The sequence below is a fragment of the Chiloscyllium punctatum genome, chromosome 22, assembly GCF_047496795.1.
Source record: "Chiloscyllium punctatum isolate Juve2018m chromosome 22, sChiPun1.3, whole genome shotgun sequence".
Lineage (NCBI taxonomy): Eukaryota > Metazoa > Chordata > Chondrichthyes > Orectolobiformes > Hemiscylliidae > Chiloscyllium > Chiloscyllium punctatum.
Window position 1 is genome coordinate 86,789,415 of NC_092760.1, and position 20,070 is coordinate 86,809,484.

The 20,070-nt window shown below is 43.5% G+C and overlaps 1 protein-coding gene across 2 annotated transcripts in view; it reads right to left on the reverse strand.

The window, feature by feature from the left end:
* prmt3 (protein arginine methyltransferase 3) overlaps positions 1-20,070 on the reverse strand; it is a 198,819-nt gene that overhangs the window by 144,515 nt on the left and 34,234 nt on the right. For both annotated transcript variants that reach the window (XM_072592765.1, XM_072592764.1), the window contains exons 9-10: positions 6,169-6,290; positions 1,265-1,364 (exon numbers count right to left, since the gene is read on the reverse strand). In XM_072592765.1, the coding sequence (XP_072448866.1) occupies positions 1,265-1,364; positions 6,169-6,290 (222 nt within the window). The remainder of the gene's footprint in view (positions 1-1,264; positions 1,365-6,168; positions 6,291-20,070) is intronic.

The window sequence follows — 20,070 nt, forward strand, 5'->3', positions numbered from 1 at the left end:
AGTTGGAGTATAATAGTTGGCAAGGCTTACTGCAGCTGTATAAGGTGCTGGTGAGATCAGATCTGGAGTATTGTGAGCAGTTGTGGTACTTTATTTATAAAATTCATTGACAGGATGAGGGCCAGGCCAGCATTTATTGCCCATCCTTAATTGCCCAGTGGGTAGTTGAGAGTCAACCACATTGCGACAGGTCTGGAGTCACTTGTAGGCTAGACCAGGGAAGGATGTTCCTCAGGAACATCAATGAACCAAAGGGGGCTTTCCAACAATTGACAATGGATTAATGGTCATTATTAACCTCTTACTTCCAGAGTTTACTGAATTCAAGTTACACCATCCGCCATGGCAGGATTTGAACCCAGGTCCCCAGAACATTACCAGGGTCTTTGGATTAACAGCCTAGTGATAATACCACTGGACTATTGCCTCCCCTCAATTTATTTAAGAAAATATATCATTTTATTGGAGGCAGTTCACTAGGATGATCTTTGGTCTGAAGGCAGTGCTTTATGAGTAAAGGTTAAACAGGTTGGGACTCTACTCACTGGAGTTTAGAACAGTGTGTGGTGATCTCAATACAGCATATAGGATTCTTAACAGGCTTGACAAGGTAAATACTGAGGTTGCTTCTCTTCATGGTACATTCTAAGGGACACAGTCTCAGAATAAAGGGACACGAATTTAAGACGGAGTTCAGGAGGAATTTCTCCTCTCAGAGGGTTGTGACTCTTTGAGAGACCTTGCCGCGGAAAGCTGTGGGTGCAGAAACTTTGTGTATATTTAAGACTGAGGTAGAGAGTCGGGGAATCAAGGATTAGGGGGAAAATACATGAACTGGACGAGGAATGTGATCCCATTGAATGGCAGAGTAGGCTCGAAGGGCTGAATGACCTACTCCTGTTCCTATTTTGTATGGTCTTATGAACCAGGAGGTATAGAAGGTTATCGAATGAAATTTTAGCAAATGAAGACACACAGAGTCACCATTTCCTGAAACCATTGATGAAGCCTGGGTTTAACAGGAAAGTGCACCAGCATAGCTTTACGGAACCAGATCTCTGCAACAGTTGGGAGAACTCACAATCTTAACCAGCACGTGACAAAACAAAACCTTGCATTTATATAGTGCCTCTCATGTTTCATAGCAACATAAGGGGTAAAAGAAGCAGAAATTTTAAAAAAGGTAGTTGTTACGTTCAAACACTTGTACAGCTGTACATTCATAATGTGGCAAACTTGATTACTTTCTTTTAAAAACACTCACCATCCACTCCGAAATAATAACGTCCACTTTAGCAACTGGAAGTTCGACATCCTCAATCCTTCCTCTAATGAGTGTGATAACACTATCCAGTTCATTTTCCCTGGCATCAGAAACAAGAACAGCTTGCTAAACAATAAGTGTACAAACAGGTACAGAGTGAAATTTAAATACCCAAGAATTAATTTCCTGACACTGACACTAACATATAGCATCCTGAAATTAGTAAAACTTCCCATAGGGATTCACAGGCATATTAAGAAACAGACACTTGATATTAAGCAAAATGAGGACACATTAGAGCAAGCGGTCAAATTGTCACATGTGCTCTGCCCAGTGTAATTTTTTTTTGGCTCATTGTCTACTGATAGTTCACCCCAAACTATTTTGTGCAATGCTGGACAAATTTTACATACTGTTGACACTTATCTGAAACTCACATAGGACTTTCACAAGACATACTAACATAAAAGGGAACAATATTGTTATGTTGTGTAAGGAGACAGTGCTAATTGGAGTCTTTGCCATGGAGAACGTACCAGTTAAATGACGACTGACAGTCAACTGCCAACTAGCTCTGTACTCCAAATGACTATTTATATACTGAGCTGCCTTCTAGGTACTTTTTGGTCAGAAGTTGCCTGCTTTTGCCTTTAGACAAAAATTTGCTAATACAAATTAAACTACTTTAGCAGTATAATTTCAAGAGTGTATCTACTTTTAAAGCGCACAGCTTAAGATTCTAATAAATCTATAATGCGCTGATCAGGTCATCCCCAGAAATTTCAATTTACAGGACTGGCCTTCATTATCCACAACTATCAACCACTTGGAAAGATGCCAATCCCACTAAGTCTTACAACCTGCCATTTCTCCTCAACAATCTACATTTTACACATGCCTGCCCTATTTCTGTGCTTTACTGTTATACCCTAGTCCTAATCTACTCTCATCCCAAACTCATGCCTCAATCTTCTTCTGATCCCATATCCATGGCCTCCATGCTCCTAAATGGTTGCTTTTGTCTCTTGCTTTTGTTACTTTCAGCCACACGGGTCATACATACATCAGGAAAAGATCAGCAGGCTGGGTCGGTTTTGTCTTGGGGAAAAAAACAACACAGAGGGGGGCAGGAATGGCAGAGGGTGGGTGCAGACAAGCACCTTCAAAGATTTACCCAAGTCCCCCTATCGCAGCCCCTGAATGGCCCTAGACTGGGCAATTTGAGACCCTAATCACTGAATATAGCTTGGGAAAATAAACATCAGTGTGGACAGATGGGCCAAATGGTCTGTTTTCATGCCTATATAATTGCTTTGCCACCCGAGAGTTCAACACCTGATCCCTTTACGCCCATCTTCCTTCTGCCTGTCGAATCCAGGTTGCAGCTTGAATCAACAGGAGTTTGGCTCCCATCTGGCAAATTCAGAAAATGCGCAGAGGCACATAAGCAGATTGTCATGGAGTCTGTGAGAGAGAGAGAAAATAGGGTGGACTGGCAGAAATAAGACGATGAAACAAAAAGGAAGAATGAATAGTCGTGACAAGCAGAGATGCCAAAGCAAGAAATAAGGCTTCCCATTAAAAGGCATCGATATGTAACCAAAACTGGTTTTTTTAGGCCACCTTGGGATTATTTCTCGACGAATAGCTTCTGATTTTTGGGAACTACTTTTAAGGGTTTGGGACTACTTTCTTCATTTTGAGCATAAGCTCTTCAACATTCCTGACAGACAGCTTAAGCTCGAAACATCGACTCTCCTGATCCTTGGATGCTGCCTGACCTGCTGTGCTTTTCCAGCACCACACTTTTTGACTCTGCTCCCCAGCATCTGCAGACCTCACTCTCTCCTACTTTCTTCATCATCAGTCACACATTTATTTGCAGTCCCATTGTAGCAATACCTTCTGTTCACATCTAGAGGATTTAGACTCACAAAGAAGCAGAATTTAAAAACTTCAAAAGGTGCATGATGATAAGTAGAATGAAGGAGAAAAGCATAACAGAGAGCTCAAAATCAGATGAAAGGGAGTGGGAGAAGAATACACAGACAATTTTAATTTTGTCCATAAGCATTATAACAGGAGATGGAAGTGATTGTTGTCTGCAGAATAAAGGTGCTGGGAAGTGGAACAGAGCAAATTAACTAACTGATCCAAATAGTTTGAGACAATCCACTGATAACCTTGGGCATATGGTATGCTCAGAGCACCTCAGTCAAAATTTATGGTGTAATTTCCTTGGCAAATAATTTCCACTCTATAAATGAGGGACATTTTTCCTTCCACCTGACAGTGCCTACTGCAGAACAAAGAGGCTAATATAAGAGAGAACAGGTCACCCTGAAACAGCACGCCATGTCAGGTTTAAGGAAACATATTCGGATCAACTTTATTTTCTTGATTTTATTTTCATACTGTTTCGGAACAGCAAACATGCATTGGTCGGTCTGAGAGTTCCCACCCTTGTCCAAGGTTCTTTAGTGAGGAGGGAATGGGAAAATAAATCAAGAACTTATTTGTGAGGAGTTAGAGTGGGGTAAAAGGGAAAGCAGAGGTCACTTGGGAAAACTCGTGGCAGTTTGAGGGCAATTGGAATAATTGGATCTTGTGGTTACTTCAGTTCTCACACTTGCTAACAAGTTAATGAAGGTTCTGTTCATTTTAAATCACAAACTGCCAATAGTGTCAACAGTTATTCTTCTACATTGCACTACAACAGTCAAGATGACAGATAAGCAACTTACGTCCAGGCTTTACAAGAAATGTTATGGTCAGGATTGTCCCTTATAATGAATACGGCAACTGCAGAGCTTCATTCGCTTTTCCAATCCTCTCTCACACTCAGAGAGCCTGCACTACATACGTCAGCACCATGCCAAATGGGAGCAGGAAATCAGAAGATGACAGGCAAAAAAGGAAGGACAAAGATAAGGAGAAGTTTGCTTAGTGCAGTGATACAAATGCACTGCCCCGGAAGGCAGGCAGTGGCAAATTCAATCACAATTTTCAAAAAGGATTGGAAAAGGGGAAAGAAAATATACTCTTAAAGGGAAAGAGGCAAGGGATCCACAACTTTGCCGCTCCTTCAAAGGGCTAGCACAGGTGGAGTAGGCTGCATGGTCTTCCCCTGTGCAGTAAGTTCTGAGGAAAAAGCTCTGCCAACCTCTATCACTTGTGCTGTGGTCAATTTATCTCTGAAATCACTGGAATGATTCGGGTCAGTTTTACTTGATTCAGCTCTGCTTCCGTCTTTCCTCATTCCCACCTCACCATGTTTGATGCTCAGGCGAAAGAAAATGCATCGTGGTCCTCCTGTGATAATACTCTGAGCCTGATAATAATGGTTTCCCTACAGAATAAACAGGAGTGCAATCAAAACATGATAGCGCTTCACCGGTGGCCAGTCCCCGGATATGGGGCTTGGTTTAGCTCAGTTGGCTGGATGGCTGGTTTATGATGCAGATTGACGTCAACAGGATGGGTTAAATTCCTGCACTGGTTGAGGTTACCATACGTAGGGCTCTCTCTGTCCCTCCCTTTATCTGAGGCACAGTGACCCTCAAGTTAAACCACCACCATCAGTTGTTCTTCTCTAATGAGAGAGCCACCTAATAAGACTGTGGTGACTTTACCTTTACCGTTGGCTGCAGAGGTTTCTGAAGGAGGGAAGGTAAGGCAAGTACTCTACACAACCTTGAAATGAATCGCTGTTAACAACTACAAATTACTGAACACCAATTCAACTCTTTCATTGTCAACTTCCTCCATGAGACATAGAAGAGATCAGTTAAAGATATGGACAATATTTGTTCTAATATTTCTCAGAATCCCTACAGTGTGGAAACAGGCCACACTGACTCTCTGAACGGCATACTGGATGCTGCCTGAACTGCTGTGCTCTTCCAGCACCACTAATCCAGTATTTGGTTTTCAGCATCTGCAGTCATTGTTTTTACCTCTCTGAATGGCATCCCACCCAGACCCACACCCATGCATTCACCCCGTAACTCTGCATTTCCCATGGCTAATCCACCTCGACTGCACATTCCTGGACACAATGGGCAATTTAGCATGGCCAATCTACCTAATCTGCAGGCAAGTAATGCACAAGTGAGGTTGAAAAAGCAGCAACCCAATTCCAGGGACTGACATTAGTTGCACGGAACAGACCAAAATTCACATCAATACTACAAAACATAGGTCAAAACACAGTGACATCACCACTTTCTTTTTGTCATCTTGGAAACCTGTTGGGACTTTAAGCGACTCACTTATAGCACTGAGAAGCAAAAATCAAACATTTGACTAGGAGTCATCGAGGCCAAACAGTCTTCCCACAGTCCCAGGAGTTCTCAGTCTCAATATTCCGAAGATCGTGCTAATCTGATCCTAATCCCACTCTGTTTTAAACTGCAAGTCTTTTTTTTCCTGCAACAATGAAACACGTTTTGCTAACAATCTTGCTCATTCACTCCCTGTGGCAGCAGTGATGAGGAACAAGTCCACACCATTGCTAGTTCTGCAGTGTGTTTCAGTGTTGTTTATTGTGGGTCTTTAGCTGCAAACACGGAAATCCAATCAGCAAGCAACTTCCACTCTTAAATTTTAATGATTCTTAGCCCCAATAGACAACATATCCATCTTTCTGAATATGCTATTACCATGACAGCTAACGTTACGCGAGACAGAATAATTACTCAAGCTGGTAAAATTTATTTCCTGGGCATGATCCTTATCACTGTCCATTTTCTGTTATCTCACCCTCCCAGCATCCCTAATCAGTCTCCTGCCTGACTTTCAACGCAAAAGAATTCTCTCATTAAAACGGTAATTTTAAGGACTGTGCCTGAAACAATAGCTAGGAAAGCACAAAGCAAAAAACCCAAGCCCCAGAATTTTTTTACCTTACAATATCCATGGCCTGGTAAATGATCTCGGATTGGTCCACTCCGATCACATGCTTGGCTCCTGCTTTGGCAGCAAACATGGACAAGATCCCAGTTCCACATCCAACATCCAAAACTACCTGAAAAGTCATTTCAACACCTTTAAGGTTCAATTGAGGAGAAACAAAGACAACATAAAACATACTAGAATTATACATTTCTCAAAATTATCTCTTTCTTCCCTTTTTTCATGAATGGTTTAATCCTGGCTCTATTAAATGGAGGAGCCCCATGTGTAAATTTATGCAGTGGGTTTGGAGTGCTAGAGCAAACTTGCTGAGCAGCCAGCGAGAGGGCAGTCCATTGAAACACACTGGCCATCCACTAGGACTGAGCTGAACTTTGCTCCAAGTAGTAAGGGTACATTCTTGGTAAGAATGGGGGTGAAATGAGGAAGGTGGGGTACAGTATAGCACGGATGGCATGGTGGCTCAGTGGTTAGCACTGCTGCCTCAGAGTGCCAGGGACCCAGGTTCAATTCCACCCTCAGAGTTTGCATTGTCCCAGTGTTGGCGTGAATTTCCTCTGGGTGCTCTCGCTTCCTCCCACAGTCCAAAGATGTGCAGATTAGGTGGATTACCCATATTGTCCAGAGACATGCTGTCTCGGTGAATTATCCATGTGAATTGCAGGGTTACAACAACAGAGCAAGGGGATGGGTCTGGCTGGGATATTCTTTGAAATGCTGGTGTCGACGTGATAGGCTAAGTTGCTGGTTTCACACTGTAGGATTCTCTGATGATCTAATTGAATGGTGGGTGAGTCACATGACATGTTCCTGCCCCTGCTTTTAATTCATATGTTCCCCTTTCTTCACCCAAACATTTTTTTTAAATTCACTCACTCATGGGATATGGGTGTCGCTGGCTGGACAAGTATTTATTGCCATCCCTAGTTGCCCTTCAGAATGTGGTGGTGAGCTATCCTCATGAACTGCTGCAGTCCATGTGCTGTCGGTAGACCCACGATGCTCGTAAGGAGGGAATTCTAGGACTTTAACCCAGTAACATACTGTAACTGGTGTTTTGATCTCTCCCAGTGAGTGACCAACTGTTTCTCACCCATGGCACAGAACATTAGGAGCACCCCATGCTGTTCAAGGGGTGCTGTTGGTTACATGAATTTGCACAGAAGATAGCAATTTTAGACTTAATTTGGCATGTTTCACCAAAACCATTTTTTAAAATTTCATCAAAAGCCTCTTCAATCTTATCTTGAGGAAGACAAATGGAATTTTGCCTTTCATTGCTAAAGGGATTGAGTTAAAAGCGGGGAGGTTGTGTTGCAGCTGTACAGGGTGCTGGTGAGGCTACACCTGGAGTACTGCGTGCAGTTTTGGTCTCCTTACCTGAGAAAGGACGTACTGGTATGAGAGGGGTACAGAGGACGTTCACCAAGTTGATTCTGGAGTTGAGGGGGTTGGCTTATGAGGACAAACTGAGTAGGGATTACATTGATGGGAATTTAGAAGAATGAGGGGGCATCTTATAGAAACATATAAAATTATGAAGGGAATAGAGGCAGAAAGGATGTTTCAATTGGAATAGCCTCATTTCCATAGCCTCAAAATTAGGGGGAGCAGGTTTAGGACTGAATTGAGAAGGAACTTCTTCACCCAGAGGGTTGTAAATCTATGGAATTCTCTGCCCAGTGAAGTAATTGAGGCTTCCTTAGTAAATGTTTTTGGTGTCTGGGACACCCGGACCAACCAATCCAACCACCCCGTGGCCCAACACTTCAACTCCCCCTCCCACTCCACCAAGGACATGCAGGTCTTTGGACTCCTCCATCGCCAGACCATAGCAACACGACGGCTGGAGGAAGAGCGCCTCATCTTCCGCCTAGGAACCCTCCAACCACAAGGGATGAACTCAGATTTCTCCAGTTTCCTCATTTCCCCTCCCCCACCTTGTCTCAGTCCCAATCCTCGAACTCAGCACCACTTTCCTAACCTGCAATCTTCTTCCTGACCTCTCTGCCCCCACCCCTACTCTGGCCAATCACCCTCACCTTTACCTCCTTCTACCTATCGCATTTCCAACACCCCCTCCCCCAAGTCCCTCCTCCCTACCTTTTATCTTAGCCTGCTTGGCACACTTTCCTCATTCCTGAAGAAGGGCTCATGCCCGAAACGTCGATTCTCCTGCTCCTTGGATGCTGCCTGACCTGCTGCGCTTTTCCAGCGACACATTTTCAGCAGTAAATGTTTTTATAGCTAAGATAAGATACACTTTTGAACACTAAAGGAATTAAGGGATACACTGAGAGTGCGAGTAAGTGGAGCCAACTCCACAAAAAGATTAGCCATGATCTTACGGAGTGGTGGAGCCGGCTCAAAAAGGCCGGACGGCCTACTCCTGCTCTCAGTTCTTATGTTATGATCAAAATCACCATTCAAAACATCAGCTAAAGCTTTCTGAGGACAGTTAATTTTTTTCTTAACTTAGAAAGTTAAAAATTTAACTTATAAAATGAATTTCAAATTAATTTGCAATCATGATTTATTTGGTACCTGGGTCAGAAGAATAAAAGGAGGGATAGTTGTTTGATTTTTTTTACAAATGAACAATGGTGTTTACTTTCCTCGCCAAATCTCCCCATAAAATGATGCTTTGAATGAAACGGGGAGCGGGGGGGGTAGTTGGGAGGGAGGGGAGATGAACGTCATCAAGTGTAGGAAAATCTTTAAAACACATGTCAGTTCCCACCCTTCATAGAGTCATAACAATGTACAGTATGGAAACAAACCCTTCGGTCCAAATCGTCCATACCGACCAGATATCCCAACCGAATCTAGTTCCACATGCCAGCACTTGGCGCATAATCCTCTGAACTCTTCCTATTCATATATCCATCCAGAAACCTTTTAAACGTTATAATTATACCAGCCTCCACCACTCCCTCTGGCAGTTGATTTCACACATGCACCACCCTCTGCGTGAAAAAGTTGCCAGAGATCCCTCTTACATCTTTCCCCTCTCACCTTAAACCTTTGTTGTCTAGTTCTAGACTCCCCCCACCCCAGGGGAAAGACTTTGTCTATTTATCCTATTCATGCCCTTCATGATTTTATAAACCTCTATAAGTCATCCCTCAGCCTCCAATACTCCAGGAAAAACAGCCCCAGCCTCTCCCTACAGCTCAAACCCTCCGGGCAACATCTTGAATATCATTCTGCACCCTTTCAAATTTAACATCATCTTTCCAATAGCAGGGAGACCAGAACTAAATGCAGTATTCCAAAAGTGGCCTTACCAATGTTCTGCACAGCTATAACATAACCTCCCAACTCCTATACTCAATTAAGGCAAGTGTGCCTTCTTCACTACCCTGTTTATCTGTGACTGTTCCTTCAAGGAACTATGAATCTGCAACCCAACCTGTCCTTGCCAACCAGGTATCCCAAACTAAACTAGCCCCATTTGTCTGTGTTTCATTTATATCCTCTAAACCTTTGCTGTTCATGTACCTGTCTAAATGTGTTTTGAATGTTGTAATTGTATCCACCTCCACCACTTCCTCCAGCAGTGCATTCCACACTCGAACCACCCCCAGTGTGAAACCAGCCCCTTGTTAATCACCTTCAACATTCACTCCCTCCACCACCCATGCTCATTACCAACAGTGTGCATCAGCACACGATACACTGCAGGAATTCACCAAATCCTCTCAGACAGCACCTTTCAAACCCACAGTCCACACCATCTAGAAGGACAAGGGACACAGGTACATGGAACGCCACCAATTGCACATTCCCCTCTACACTTGCCTGATTTGGTATCGCACATCACCCTTCCAGAGCAAAATCCTGTATCTCCTTCCCGAACCACTGTGTGTGTGCCCCTATAGCCCAGAGACTGCTGTGATTCAAGACGTTGATTCAGCAACACCATCTCGGATCGTGTTTTCGGAATCTTTAAGGGGGAGGAGGGGCCAGCCCCAAGTCATGGTTCACACAGGCACCAATGACACAGGTAGGAAAAGAGATGGGGATTTAAGGCAGAAGGCTTAATTCAGAGAGTTAGGGTGTAAGCTGAGGGCTAGAACAAACAGAATTATTATCTCTAGTTTGTTATCTGTGTCATTGCAAGCGGGACGAGGAATAGGGAGAGAGGGGATTTGAAGATGTGGCTACAGGGACGTTGCAGGAGGGAGAGATTCAGATGCCTGGAGCTCATTCTGGGGTAGGGGGGACCTCTACAAACAGGATGGTGTATACCTGAACCAGAGGGGTACTAATATCCTGGGGGAGTGCGGTGGGGGAGTTTTGCTATGCTCTTCTGGAGGGTTTCAACCAATTCAGCAGGGGGATGGGAACCTGAATTGTAGCTCCAGTTGAGAGTAGTGAAGTTATGAATAAGGTTTCAAGGTTGCAAGAGGGCATTGGCAAGCAAGAAGGTGGTTTGAAGTGGGTGAACTTGTGACATGGCTTGGTACCTGGGGCTTCAATGTTCCTGAAGAAGGGCTCATGCCCGAAACGTCGATTCTTCTGCTCCTTGGATGCTGCCTGACCCACTGAGCTTTTCCAGCAACACATTTTCAGCTCTGATCTCCAGCATCTGCAGTCCTCACTTTCCCGCTTCAATGTTGTGGCCATTTCAGAGATATGGATAGAGGAGGGGAGCAGGAATGGTTTTTGCAGGTTCCAGGAATTAGATGTTTCAGTAAGAGGAGAAGGAGGTAAAAGAGGGGGAAGGTGCAGCATTGTCACTGAAGGACAGCATTATGGTTGCAGAAAGGATGGTTGTAAACTTGTCTACTGAGGTAGTACGGGCCGAGGTAAGAAACAGGAAAGGAGAGGTTACCCTGTTGGGAACCTTCCATAGGCCTCCAAAAGTTCCAGAGACATAGAGGAAAGGATTATAAAGGTGATTCTGAATAAGAGCGAGAGTAACAGGTTGGTTGTTATGGGGGACTTTTAACTTTCCAAATATTGACTGGAAATGCAATAGTTTGAGTACTTTAGATGGGACAGTTTTTGTCCAATGTGGTGAAAGTGGGTACTGCAGATGTTGGAGATTAGAGTCAAGATTAAAGTGGTGCAGCAGGTCAGGCAGCATCCGAGGAGCAGGACAGAAAGCCCTGATGAAGGACTTTTGCCCGAAATGTCGATTTTCCTGCTCCTCGGATGCTGCCTGACCTGCTGCACTTTTCCAGCAACACTCTAATCTTGACTCTGTCCAATGTGTGCAGGAGAGTTTCCTGACAGTATATAGACAGACCAACAAGAGGCAAAGCCACATTGGATTTGGTACTGGGGAATGAACCCGGCCAGGTGTTAGATTTGGAGGTAGGTGAGCACTTTGGTGATTGGGACCACAATTCGGTTAAGTTGACTTTAGCCATGGAAAGGGATAGGGCAAGAGTTGTAGCTTGGGGAAAGGCAATTATGATGCAATTAGGCAAGATTTAGGATGAGGAAGGAAACTGTAGGAGGTGGGCACAACTAAAATGTGGAGCTTGTTCAAGGAACAGCTATTGCACATCCTTGGTAAGTATGCATCTGTCGGCCAGGCAAGAAGTGGTCGAGCAAGGGATCCCGTGGTTTACTAAGGAAGTTGAATTTCTTGTCAAGAGGAAGAAGACAGCTTCTGTAAAGAAGGCTCAGCTAGGGCACTTGAGAGATACAACTGAGCCAGGAAAGACCTAAAGAGACATCTAAGAAGAGCCAGGAGGGGACATGAGAAGTCTTTGGCAGGTAGTATCAAGGAAAATCCTAAAGCTTTCTATAGGTATATCAGGAATAAAAGAATAACTAGAGAAAGTTTAGGACCAGTCAAGGAAAGTAGTGGGAAGATATGTGTGGAGTCCGAGGAAATAGGAGAGGTTCTAAATGAATATTTTTCCTCAGTATTTACAATGTTGTTGAGGAGAACACAGGCCATTAGACTAGACGGGATTGAGGTTCATGAGGAGGTGGTGTTAGCAAATCTGGAAAGTGTAAAAATAGGTAAGTCCCCTGGGCTGGATGGGATTTATCCTCAGATTCTCTGGGGAGGAGATTGCAGAGCTTTTGGCTTTGATCTTTATGTTGTCATTGTCTACAGGAATTGTGCTTTAAGAATGGAGGATTGCAAATGTTGTCCCCTTGTCCAAGAAGGGGAGTCAACACAACCCCGCTAATTATAAACCAGTGAGCATAACTTTGGTTGTGAGTAAAGTATTGGAAAACATGATAAGAGATAGGATTTATAATCATCTAGAAAGGAATAAGTTAATTCGGGATAGTCAACATGGTTTTGTGAAGAGTAGGTTGTGCCTCAAAAATTTTATTGAGTTCTTTGAGAAGATGACCAAACATGTGGATGAGGGTAAAGTGGTTGATATGGTGTATGTGGATTTCAGTAAGGCATTTGATAAGGTTCCCCATGGTAGGCTGTTGCACAAAATATGGAGGCATGGGATTGAGTCTGATTTAGTGGTTTGGATCAGAAATCGGCCAGTTGTAAGAAGACAGAGGGTGGTGGCTGATGGGAAATGTTCATCCTGGAGTTCAGTTACTAGTAGTGTGTCGTTGCTGTTTGTGATTTTTATAAATGACCTGATGAAGGCATAGAAGGATGGGTTAGTAAATTTGCGTTGAGAGGGTGTTGCTGGAAAAGCACAACAGGTCAGGCAGCATCAGAGGAGCAGGAAAATCGACGTTTCAGGCCGGAGCCCTTCATCAGGAATGAGGCTGGGAGCCTCGTGAGTGGAGAGATAAATGGGAGGGGAGGTGGGGGTGGGGCTGGGGAGAAGGTCCCAGATTAATGAGTTCAACACATGCTGTGACCTTGATAGTTTCTTCCGCCGCCTCCACGCCTACTTTTACAACCAAGACACCTGCACTCCCATCGAGAACACCTTCTCCCGCCTCCAACACACCCCATCCACCTGGACACCCCATGCTGGCCTACTACCCACCCTTGACCTCTTCATTTCCAACTGCCGCCAATAAATCAACCACCTCAACCTGTCCACCCCCACCCCCACCCCCACTCCAACCTCTCGCCCTCACAACGCGCAGCCCTTCACTTCCTCTGGTCCAACCCCAACCTCACCATCAAACCAGCAGACAAGGAGGGTGCAGTGGTATTTTGGCGCACTGACCTCTGCCCCACTGAAGCCAGGCGCCAACTCAAAGACACCTACTGGTGGTTAAGAGGTGACTTAATAGAGATATACAAGATGATCAGAGGATTAAATCGGTGGACAGTGAGTGCCTTTTTACTCGGATGCTGATGGCTAGCATGAGGGGACATAGCTTTAAATTGAGGGGTGATACATATAGGACAGATGTCAGAGGTAGTTTCTTTACTCAGAGAGTAGTAAGGGCGTGGAATGAACTGCCTGCAACAGTAGTGGACTCGCCAACTTTAAAGGGCATTTAAATGGTCATTGGGTAAACATGCATGATAATGGAATAGTTTAGGTTAGATGGTTTCAGATTGGTTTCACAGGTCGGTGCAACATCGAGGGCCTAAGGGCCTGTACTGCGCTGTAATGTTCTATGTGCCAAGGACAATTAGAAATGGACAAGAGAGAAAAAAAACAACACTCACCTGGCTGAGGATGCCCACATCCCATAAGTGAACCATAAAAAAACCTCAGGAATTTATTCAAAATTGCTTTCTTCCCCACTAAATTAACATGGTGAACTGAGTATTTAGAAAACTAAAAATGAGCTTGCTTCTTTACTGACATCTAAAATAAGATCCAAAATTATATTTTCAAGGAAAACAATCAATTTAATATTTTGTCATGTTAAACTATCACATAGTGATTAAATACTGCTCAGTAATGTACTATAGTCTCAAAGAATTAACTGCAGCCATTAGACAGTTTCACATTGATTGTATTGTCCAACTGTGAATGCTGTTTGTAATTCCAACCATCTCCCCACAATGATGCTAAATCTTGCACCAAAACACCACTGAACAAAAAACTGGATTAAATACAACTATAATCTTGAATTTACTCTGTACAGGGAAGGATGGAAGGTTATTTAATCTATTTTTATTAATTTACATATACAATTAGTTAAAATGGATAATAAGCCCTGTACGTGAGTGTGACTAAAATTCAAGGACTGCAACACTAAAATGATGCTTAGCTGTAGGATTTCATTCGAATTAATAAATTAATTTGATGTATTACCATAAATTTCCTACATTTCAGTTAAAGTTCCTTTGAGCTTTCCAATGACAGCAAATAGGAAACCATTGATAAAGCAGCTGTAATAATGTGGGATCACGTTTACGAAGACTGCACTGAACTGTAACAAACAGACTTTTATCAGAAGCTCTGCTCATCCATGTCTTCTACATGGGAAATGCTGTCATTGCAAAATTGATTCAGCTCATTTTAATGCAGAAGATAAGAATGGATTTTCAAACACATTTCAGAAGCACAGATATTAAAAATAATGAAAGTCTACCATCAAACCTGAATTGCTTTTGGCCTTAGGTTCGTGTCTTAGTCTTTTTTTAATAAAGATTTTGCATTAAACAAACACTGAATACATATCAGCAGACTTTAACTCTCCACAATTAAGAGCAGTTGTGTTATACAATTGTGTGGTACAACAATGTGCATTTATAGAGCACCTTTAGTGTGCAGAAGCATGGACAGAGTGCTTGCGGAAGTCAGTGATCTACTGTATCCTCCACAATCTGTCATCACAAGGGCACCAGTCTCATAGTGAACTCGTCAAAAGGAGGAGGAGGAGGAGGAGGGAAAAGAGGAGTGGGGTAGGGGGGTGGGGGAGGTGGGAGGGGAGGGGAGAGGAGAGAAGGAGTATGAGGAACAGAGGAGGAGGGCAGAAGAGGAGCTGGACGGAGGAAAATAGAAGGATTGGGAGAGGAGGAAGAGGGAAACGTAAAAGTGGGAGGGGAAGATGAGATGGAATAAGAGATTAATGAAGGAGGAATAGAGGAAGAAGGAAGAGGAAAAGAGAGTGGGAGAGAAGGAAGGGAATGAGAAGGAAAAGGGTGGGGAAGGAGGAGGGAAGGGAGTGACAGGATGTGGAGAGAAGAGAACAGAAGGAAGGGGGGAGGAAGCAGAGGAAAAGGCAGCATAGAAAGAGGAAATGGAGCAAGAGGAAGCAAAGCAGGACAAAGAAGATAAGGGAGAGGAGTCTGAGCAGAACAGGAGGGAGATGAAGTGGAAAAGATAGGGGAGGATGAGTTAGAAAGGAGGAAGGAGAAGGAAAAGGAAACTGTTACATTCTCTCTCTAGCTGAGCTGTCTGAGATCACCTTTTCCCTTAAACATAGCCTCGAATCACATTCCCGAATCAGGTACGCTGCTGTTTGTGGGACAATTTGACAAAGCATGGCATTGAGGAAGTTGAGCAAATCTGGAGTCAATGGGAACTGGGGTTGAGTCGGGGGCACTGTCCACTAGTTGGCACAGAGGAAGATGACTGTTGGAGGTCAGTCATCTCAGCTCCAGGACATCTCTGCAGGAGTTCCTCAGGGTAGTGTCCCAGGCCCTACCATCTTCAGCTGCTTCATCAATGACCTTCCCTTCATCATAAGGTCAGAAGTGGGGATGTTAACCAATGATCGCAGTGTTCAGCACCATTCATGACTCTTCAGATACTGAAGCAAACCATTCGGCTAGATCTCGACAATATCCAGGCTGAATGTCAAGGACAATCCAGACAAGTGCCCAGTAACACACACCGTACAAGTGCCAAGCAATGACTATCTCAAACAAGAGCTAATCTTTTGATCATCCCTTGATACACCATCGCGAAATCTCCCAATATCAACCTCTTGGAGGGGATTGATTATTATTGACCAGAAACTGAACTGGACGAGCCATATCAATACCGTGGCAAGTCAGAGATTAGGAACCCTGCAGTGAGTAACTCACATCCTGTGTGCCCAAAGCATGTCCACCATCGACAAGGTAAAGTCAGGAGGGTGAGAGAATGTGTATGATGGAGTGGTGATAGCCTTGTGTTATAATCACTAGCTTGTTAATCAGCGGTCCAATCAATGTTCTGGGGAGCAGAGTTCAAATCCCACTGCAGCAATTGGTACAAATCTAGAAGTAAGAGTTGAGTGATGATGAATTCATTGTGGATTGTCAGAAAAAAACCCATTCAGTTCACTAATGTCTTTTAGGGAAGGAAGTCTGTGTCAGAACCTGGTCTGGCCTACGTGTGACTCCAGACCCACAGCAATGTGGTTGATTCTTAACCGCACTCTGGGCAATGAGGAATGTGCAATAAATGCTGACCCAGCCAGTGGCATGCACATTCTGTGAATGAATTTTTAAAATGTAGAGTGCAATAGTTCAGGAAAGTAACTCATCACCAACTTCTCAAACTACAACTCAGAGATAGGCAACCAATGTTGGCCCAGCCAGCAACACCAACATCCCATAAGACATAGGAGCAGAAATTAGGCCATTCAGTCCATCAGGTCTGCTCTACCATGGCTAGGAGGTTTTTCAAACCCATTTTCCAGCTTTCTCCCCATAACCTTTGATCCCCATGGCAATCAAGAATCTCAGTTTTAAATTAACTCAATGACCTGGCCTCCACAGCCTTCTGTGGCAATGGATTTACAGATTCCCCACTCTCTGGCTGAAGAGATTTCTCCTTATCTCCATTCTAAAAGGTTTTCCCTTTACTCTAACGCTGTACCCTCGGGTCCTAGTCTCTCCTACCAATGGAGAGATCTTCCCAATGTCCACTCTGTCCAGGCCATTCAATATTCTTATTCCGTGAATGAGTAAAGAAAAAGAAACCTAGCACAGTTAGAAAAGCAAGTTAAAGATTAAAAGTTGAAAGGAAGTTGCTTATGAGGTTACCAAAAAAAAAGTGATAAGCATTGATAGAACGCAGAAGCAAAGGCAAAGACAGACTTTAAAAGCTTCTCTTACGATGCGAATTGAAAACAATTAGAAATGTCAAAAGTGTCAAGCGCTGATGGAGACGGGGAATTTTTAACCCTGAAATGCTGGAAAAAAACTGAATAACTATTTTAGACAATAGGTGCGGAGTAGGCCATTCTGCCCTTCGAGCCTGCACCACCATTCAATATGATCATGGCTGATCATCCTTAATCAGTATCCTGTTCCTGCCTTATCTCCATAACCCTTGATTCCACTATCCTTGAGAGCTCAATCCAACTCTTTCTTAAATGAATCCAGAGACTGGGCCTCCACTGCCCTCTGGGGCAGAGCATTCCACACAGCCACCACTCTCTGGGTGAAGAAGTTTCTCCTCATCTCTGTCCTAAATGGTCTACCCCGTATTTTTAAGCTGTGCCCTCTGGTTCGGCACTCACCCATCAGTGGAAACATGTTTCCTGCCTCCAGAGTGTCCAATCCTTTAATAATCTTATATTCTCAATCAGATCCCCTCTCAGTCTTCTAAACTCAAGGGTATACAAGCCCAGTCGCTCCAGTCTTTCAGCGTAAGGTAGTCCCGCCATTTCAGGAATTGACCTAGTGAACCTACGCTGCACTCCCTCAATAGCCAGAATGTCTTTCCTCAAATTTGGAGACCAGAACTGCACACAGTACTCCAGGTGTGGTCTCACCAGGGCCCTGTACAGCTGCAGAAGCACCTCTTTGCTTCTATACTCAATCCCTCTTGTTATGAAGGCCAGCATGCCATTAGCCTTCTTCACGACCTGCTGTACCTGCATGCTTACCTTCATTGACTGGTGTACAAGAACACCCAGATCTCTTTGTACTGCCCCTTTACCTAAATTGACTCCATTTAGGTAGTAATCTGTCTTCCTGATCTTGCCACCAAAGTGGATAACAATACATTTATCCACATTAAACTGCATCTGACCACTCACCTAACCTGTCCAGGTCACCCTGTAATCTCCTAACATCCTCCTCACATTTCACCCTGCCACCCAGCTTAGTATCATCAGCAAATCTGCTAATGTTATTACTAACACCATCTTCTATATCATTAATATATATTGTAAAAGGCTGCAGTTCCATCACTGATCCCTGCGGTACCCCACTGGTCACTGTGTCTTTCTTTATGGAGGACAACAGAGAAAATCTCGAAATGTTATGGAACCAAATGACTTGTGAAAATGAGGAAACGAAAGAAATTAATGTCAGCAACAATGCTTCGATCAAACAATTAACTGGATTGATGGTTAATAAATCCTCTGGAAAAGCTGCTGAGATGAGGTGGGTTGAGGGGTCTGTTGGAGGCACAAGTGACCAAACTGACTGACACAAACTCTGGACAAACATCCTTGACGTAAGTTACCATGGAAAGGTCAAATAAGAGTAGCTGAAAGTGCAAAATATGTCACAATGTCGAGGAGCTGGGGATTATTTTTGAAGTCTAAGTGTGAAACTGTACTTGATGGGGAGAAGTTAGCTAGCTATTACCAGCAACCTGAATCTTTAATTATCAAACCATGAGGAACGTGACTGTAGGCATGGGTGCACTGAATTTTAGATATTACTTTTACAACATTAACTATCTTCATTTGCACAAACATTGGCACCAATACTCAAACCAGAACAGACAAAAGTTTGTATGATGTAAAGCACATGATAGATTCAACTCAAAGCATACATTCCAAAGGGAAAGCCATACTACTAGATTTTGAAAAGAATAAATGGAAACAGGTATCAAGTTAATGTAGAAGAGCACTGATCTTTGGAAAAACCTGTATTTTATTTTGTGAAAGCACCATCACATTCAAAGTGAAAAATGGGGAAAATTGTGGAAAGGGCTAATTGGTCTTGGGTATGAAATTATTTTGAAGATGTAAATACTGGCTGAGGTTGCTATGGATATGAATGCTTACAATAAATGGCTGATTAAAGTGAACTCAAGCTGTGTCAAAGAACAAAGAAAATTTACAGCCTAGGAAAAGGCCCTTCGGCCCTCCAAGCCTGAGCCGATCCAAATCCACTGTCGAAACATGTCAGTCAATTCCTAAGCATTTGTATCCCTCTGCTCCCCACCTTCTCATGCATCTGTCCAGACGCATCTTAAATGAATCTATCGAGCCTGCCCCTATCACTTCTGCTGGCAACACGTTCCAAACGCCTACCACCCTCTGTTTTACTGTTGCAGCCCAGTTGCAAAACACAGAATTTGTATCAGCAGCACCAAGAAAAGCTCTTGTCAACAAAAGCTGTTTTTTCTGTTGAACAGTGAGAAGAAAGTAGAACTTCAGAAGGTCTTAGGGAAGTATGGACGAACGATGTATGGGCGAGCTGCAAGGAACTGAATCTGAAAAGTGATGTGAATAACTCAGGCAGGCAGAAAAACTACAGACTGAGAACTGTAGTGCTGTTGATGAGAGTTTAAAAGGAACTCTGGAAGGCTACAGCATCAGGATTGACATGACTCAAGGGAGAGTTGAGAGTCTAATTCTGGAAAAGCACAGCAGGTCAGGCAGCATCCGCGGAGCAGGAAAATCAACATTTCAGGCAGGAGCCCTTCATCAGGAATGACTCAAGGGAAAGTCCACCTTATTGACGTTAATCATAAGTTGGACCTTGGATGGAAGACAGCCACTGCGGAATACAACTTGTGGACAAACTGGAGTGAATAAAGACTGTCTAAAGGAAGTTAAGCGAGAAGACTTTGAAATTGCATGAGGTGCCACTTTGTGGGGCAAGTATTTGTGGTTTTGCAATTTGTAGTTTTGTTGTGTCAACTATTTGAAGTGGAACACACAGCTTTATTTGCAGTATCAATCGTATGTTAATTAACGTTTGAATGATCTTAATTTTGGGTTGGGTTCCTTCCTGCTAAAGTTTGCTTTCTTTTTAAACGAGTTATGGGTCTTTAGGTGGACAGTAATGTGTGTTCAAGGATCCAATACAGACCATAAATTGCAATTAACATTAAAATGGGAAAATTCGAGATAAG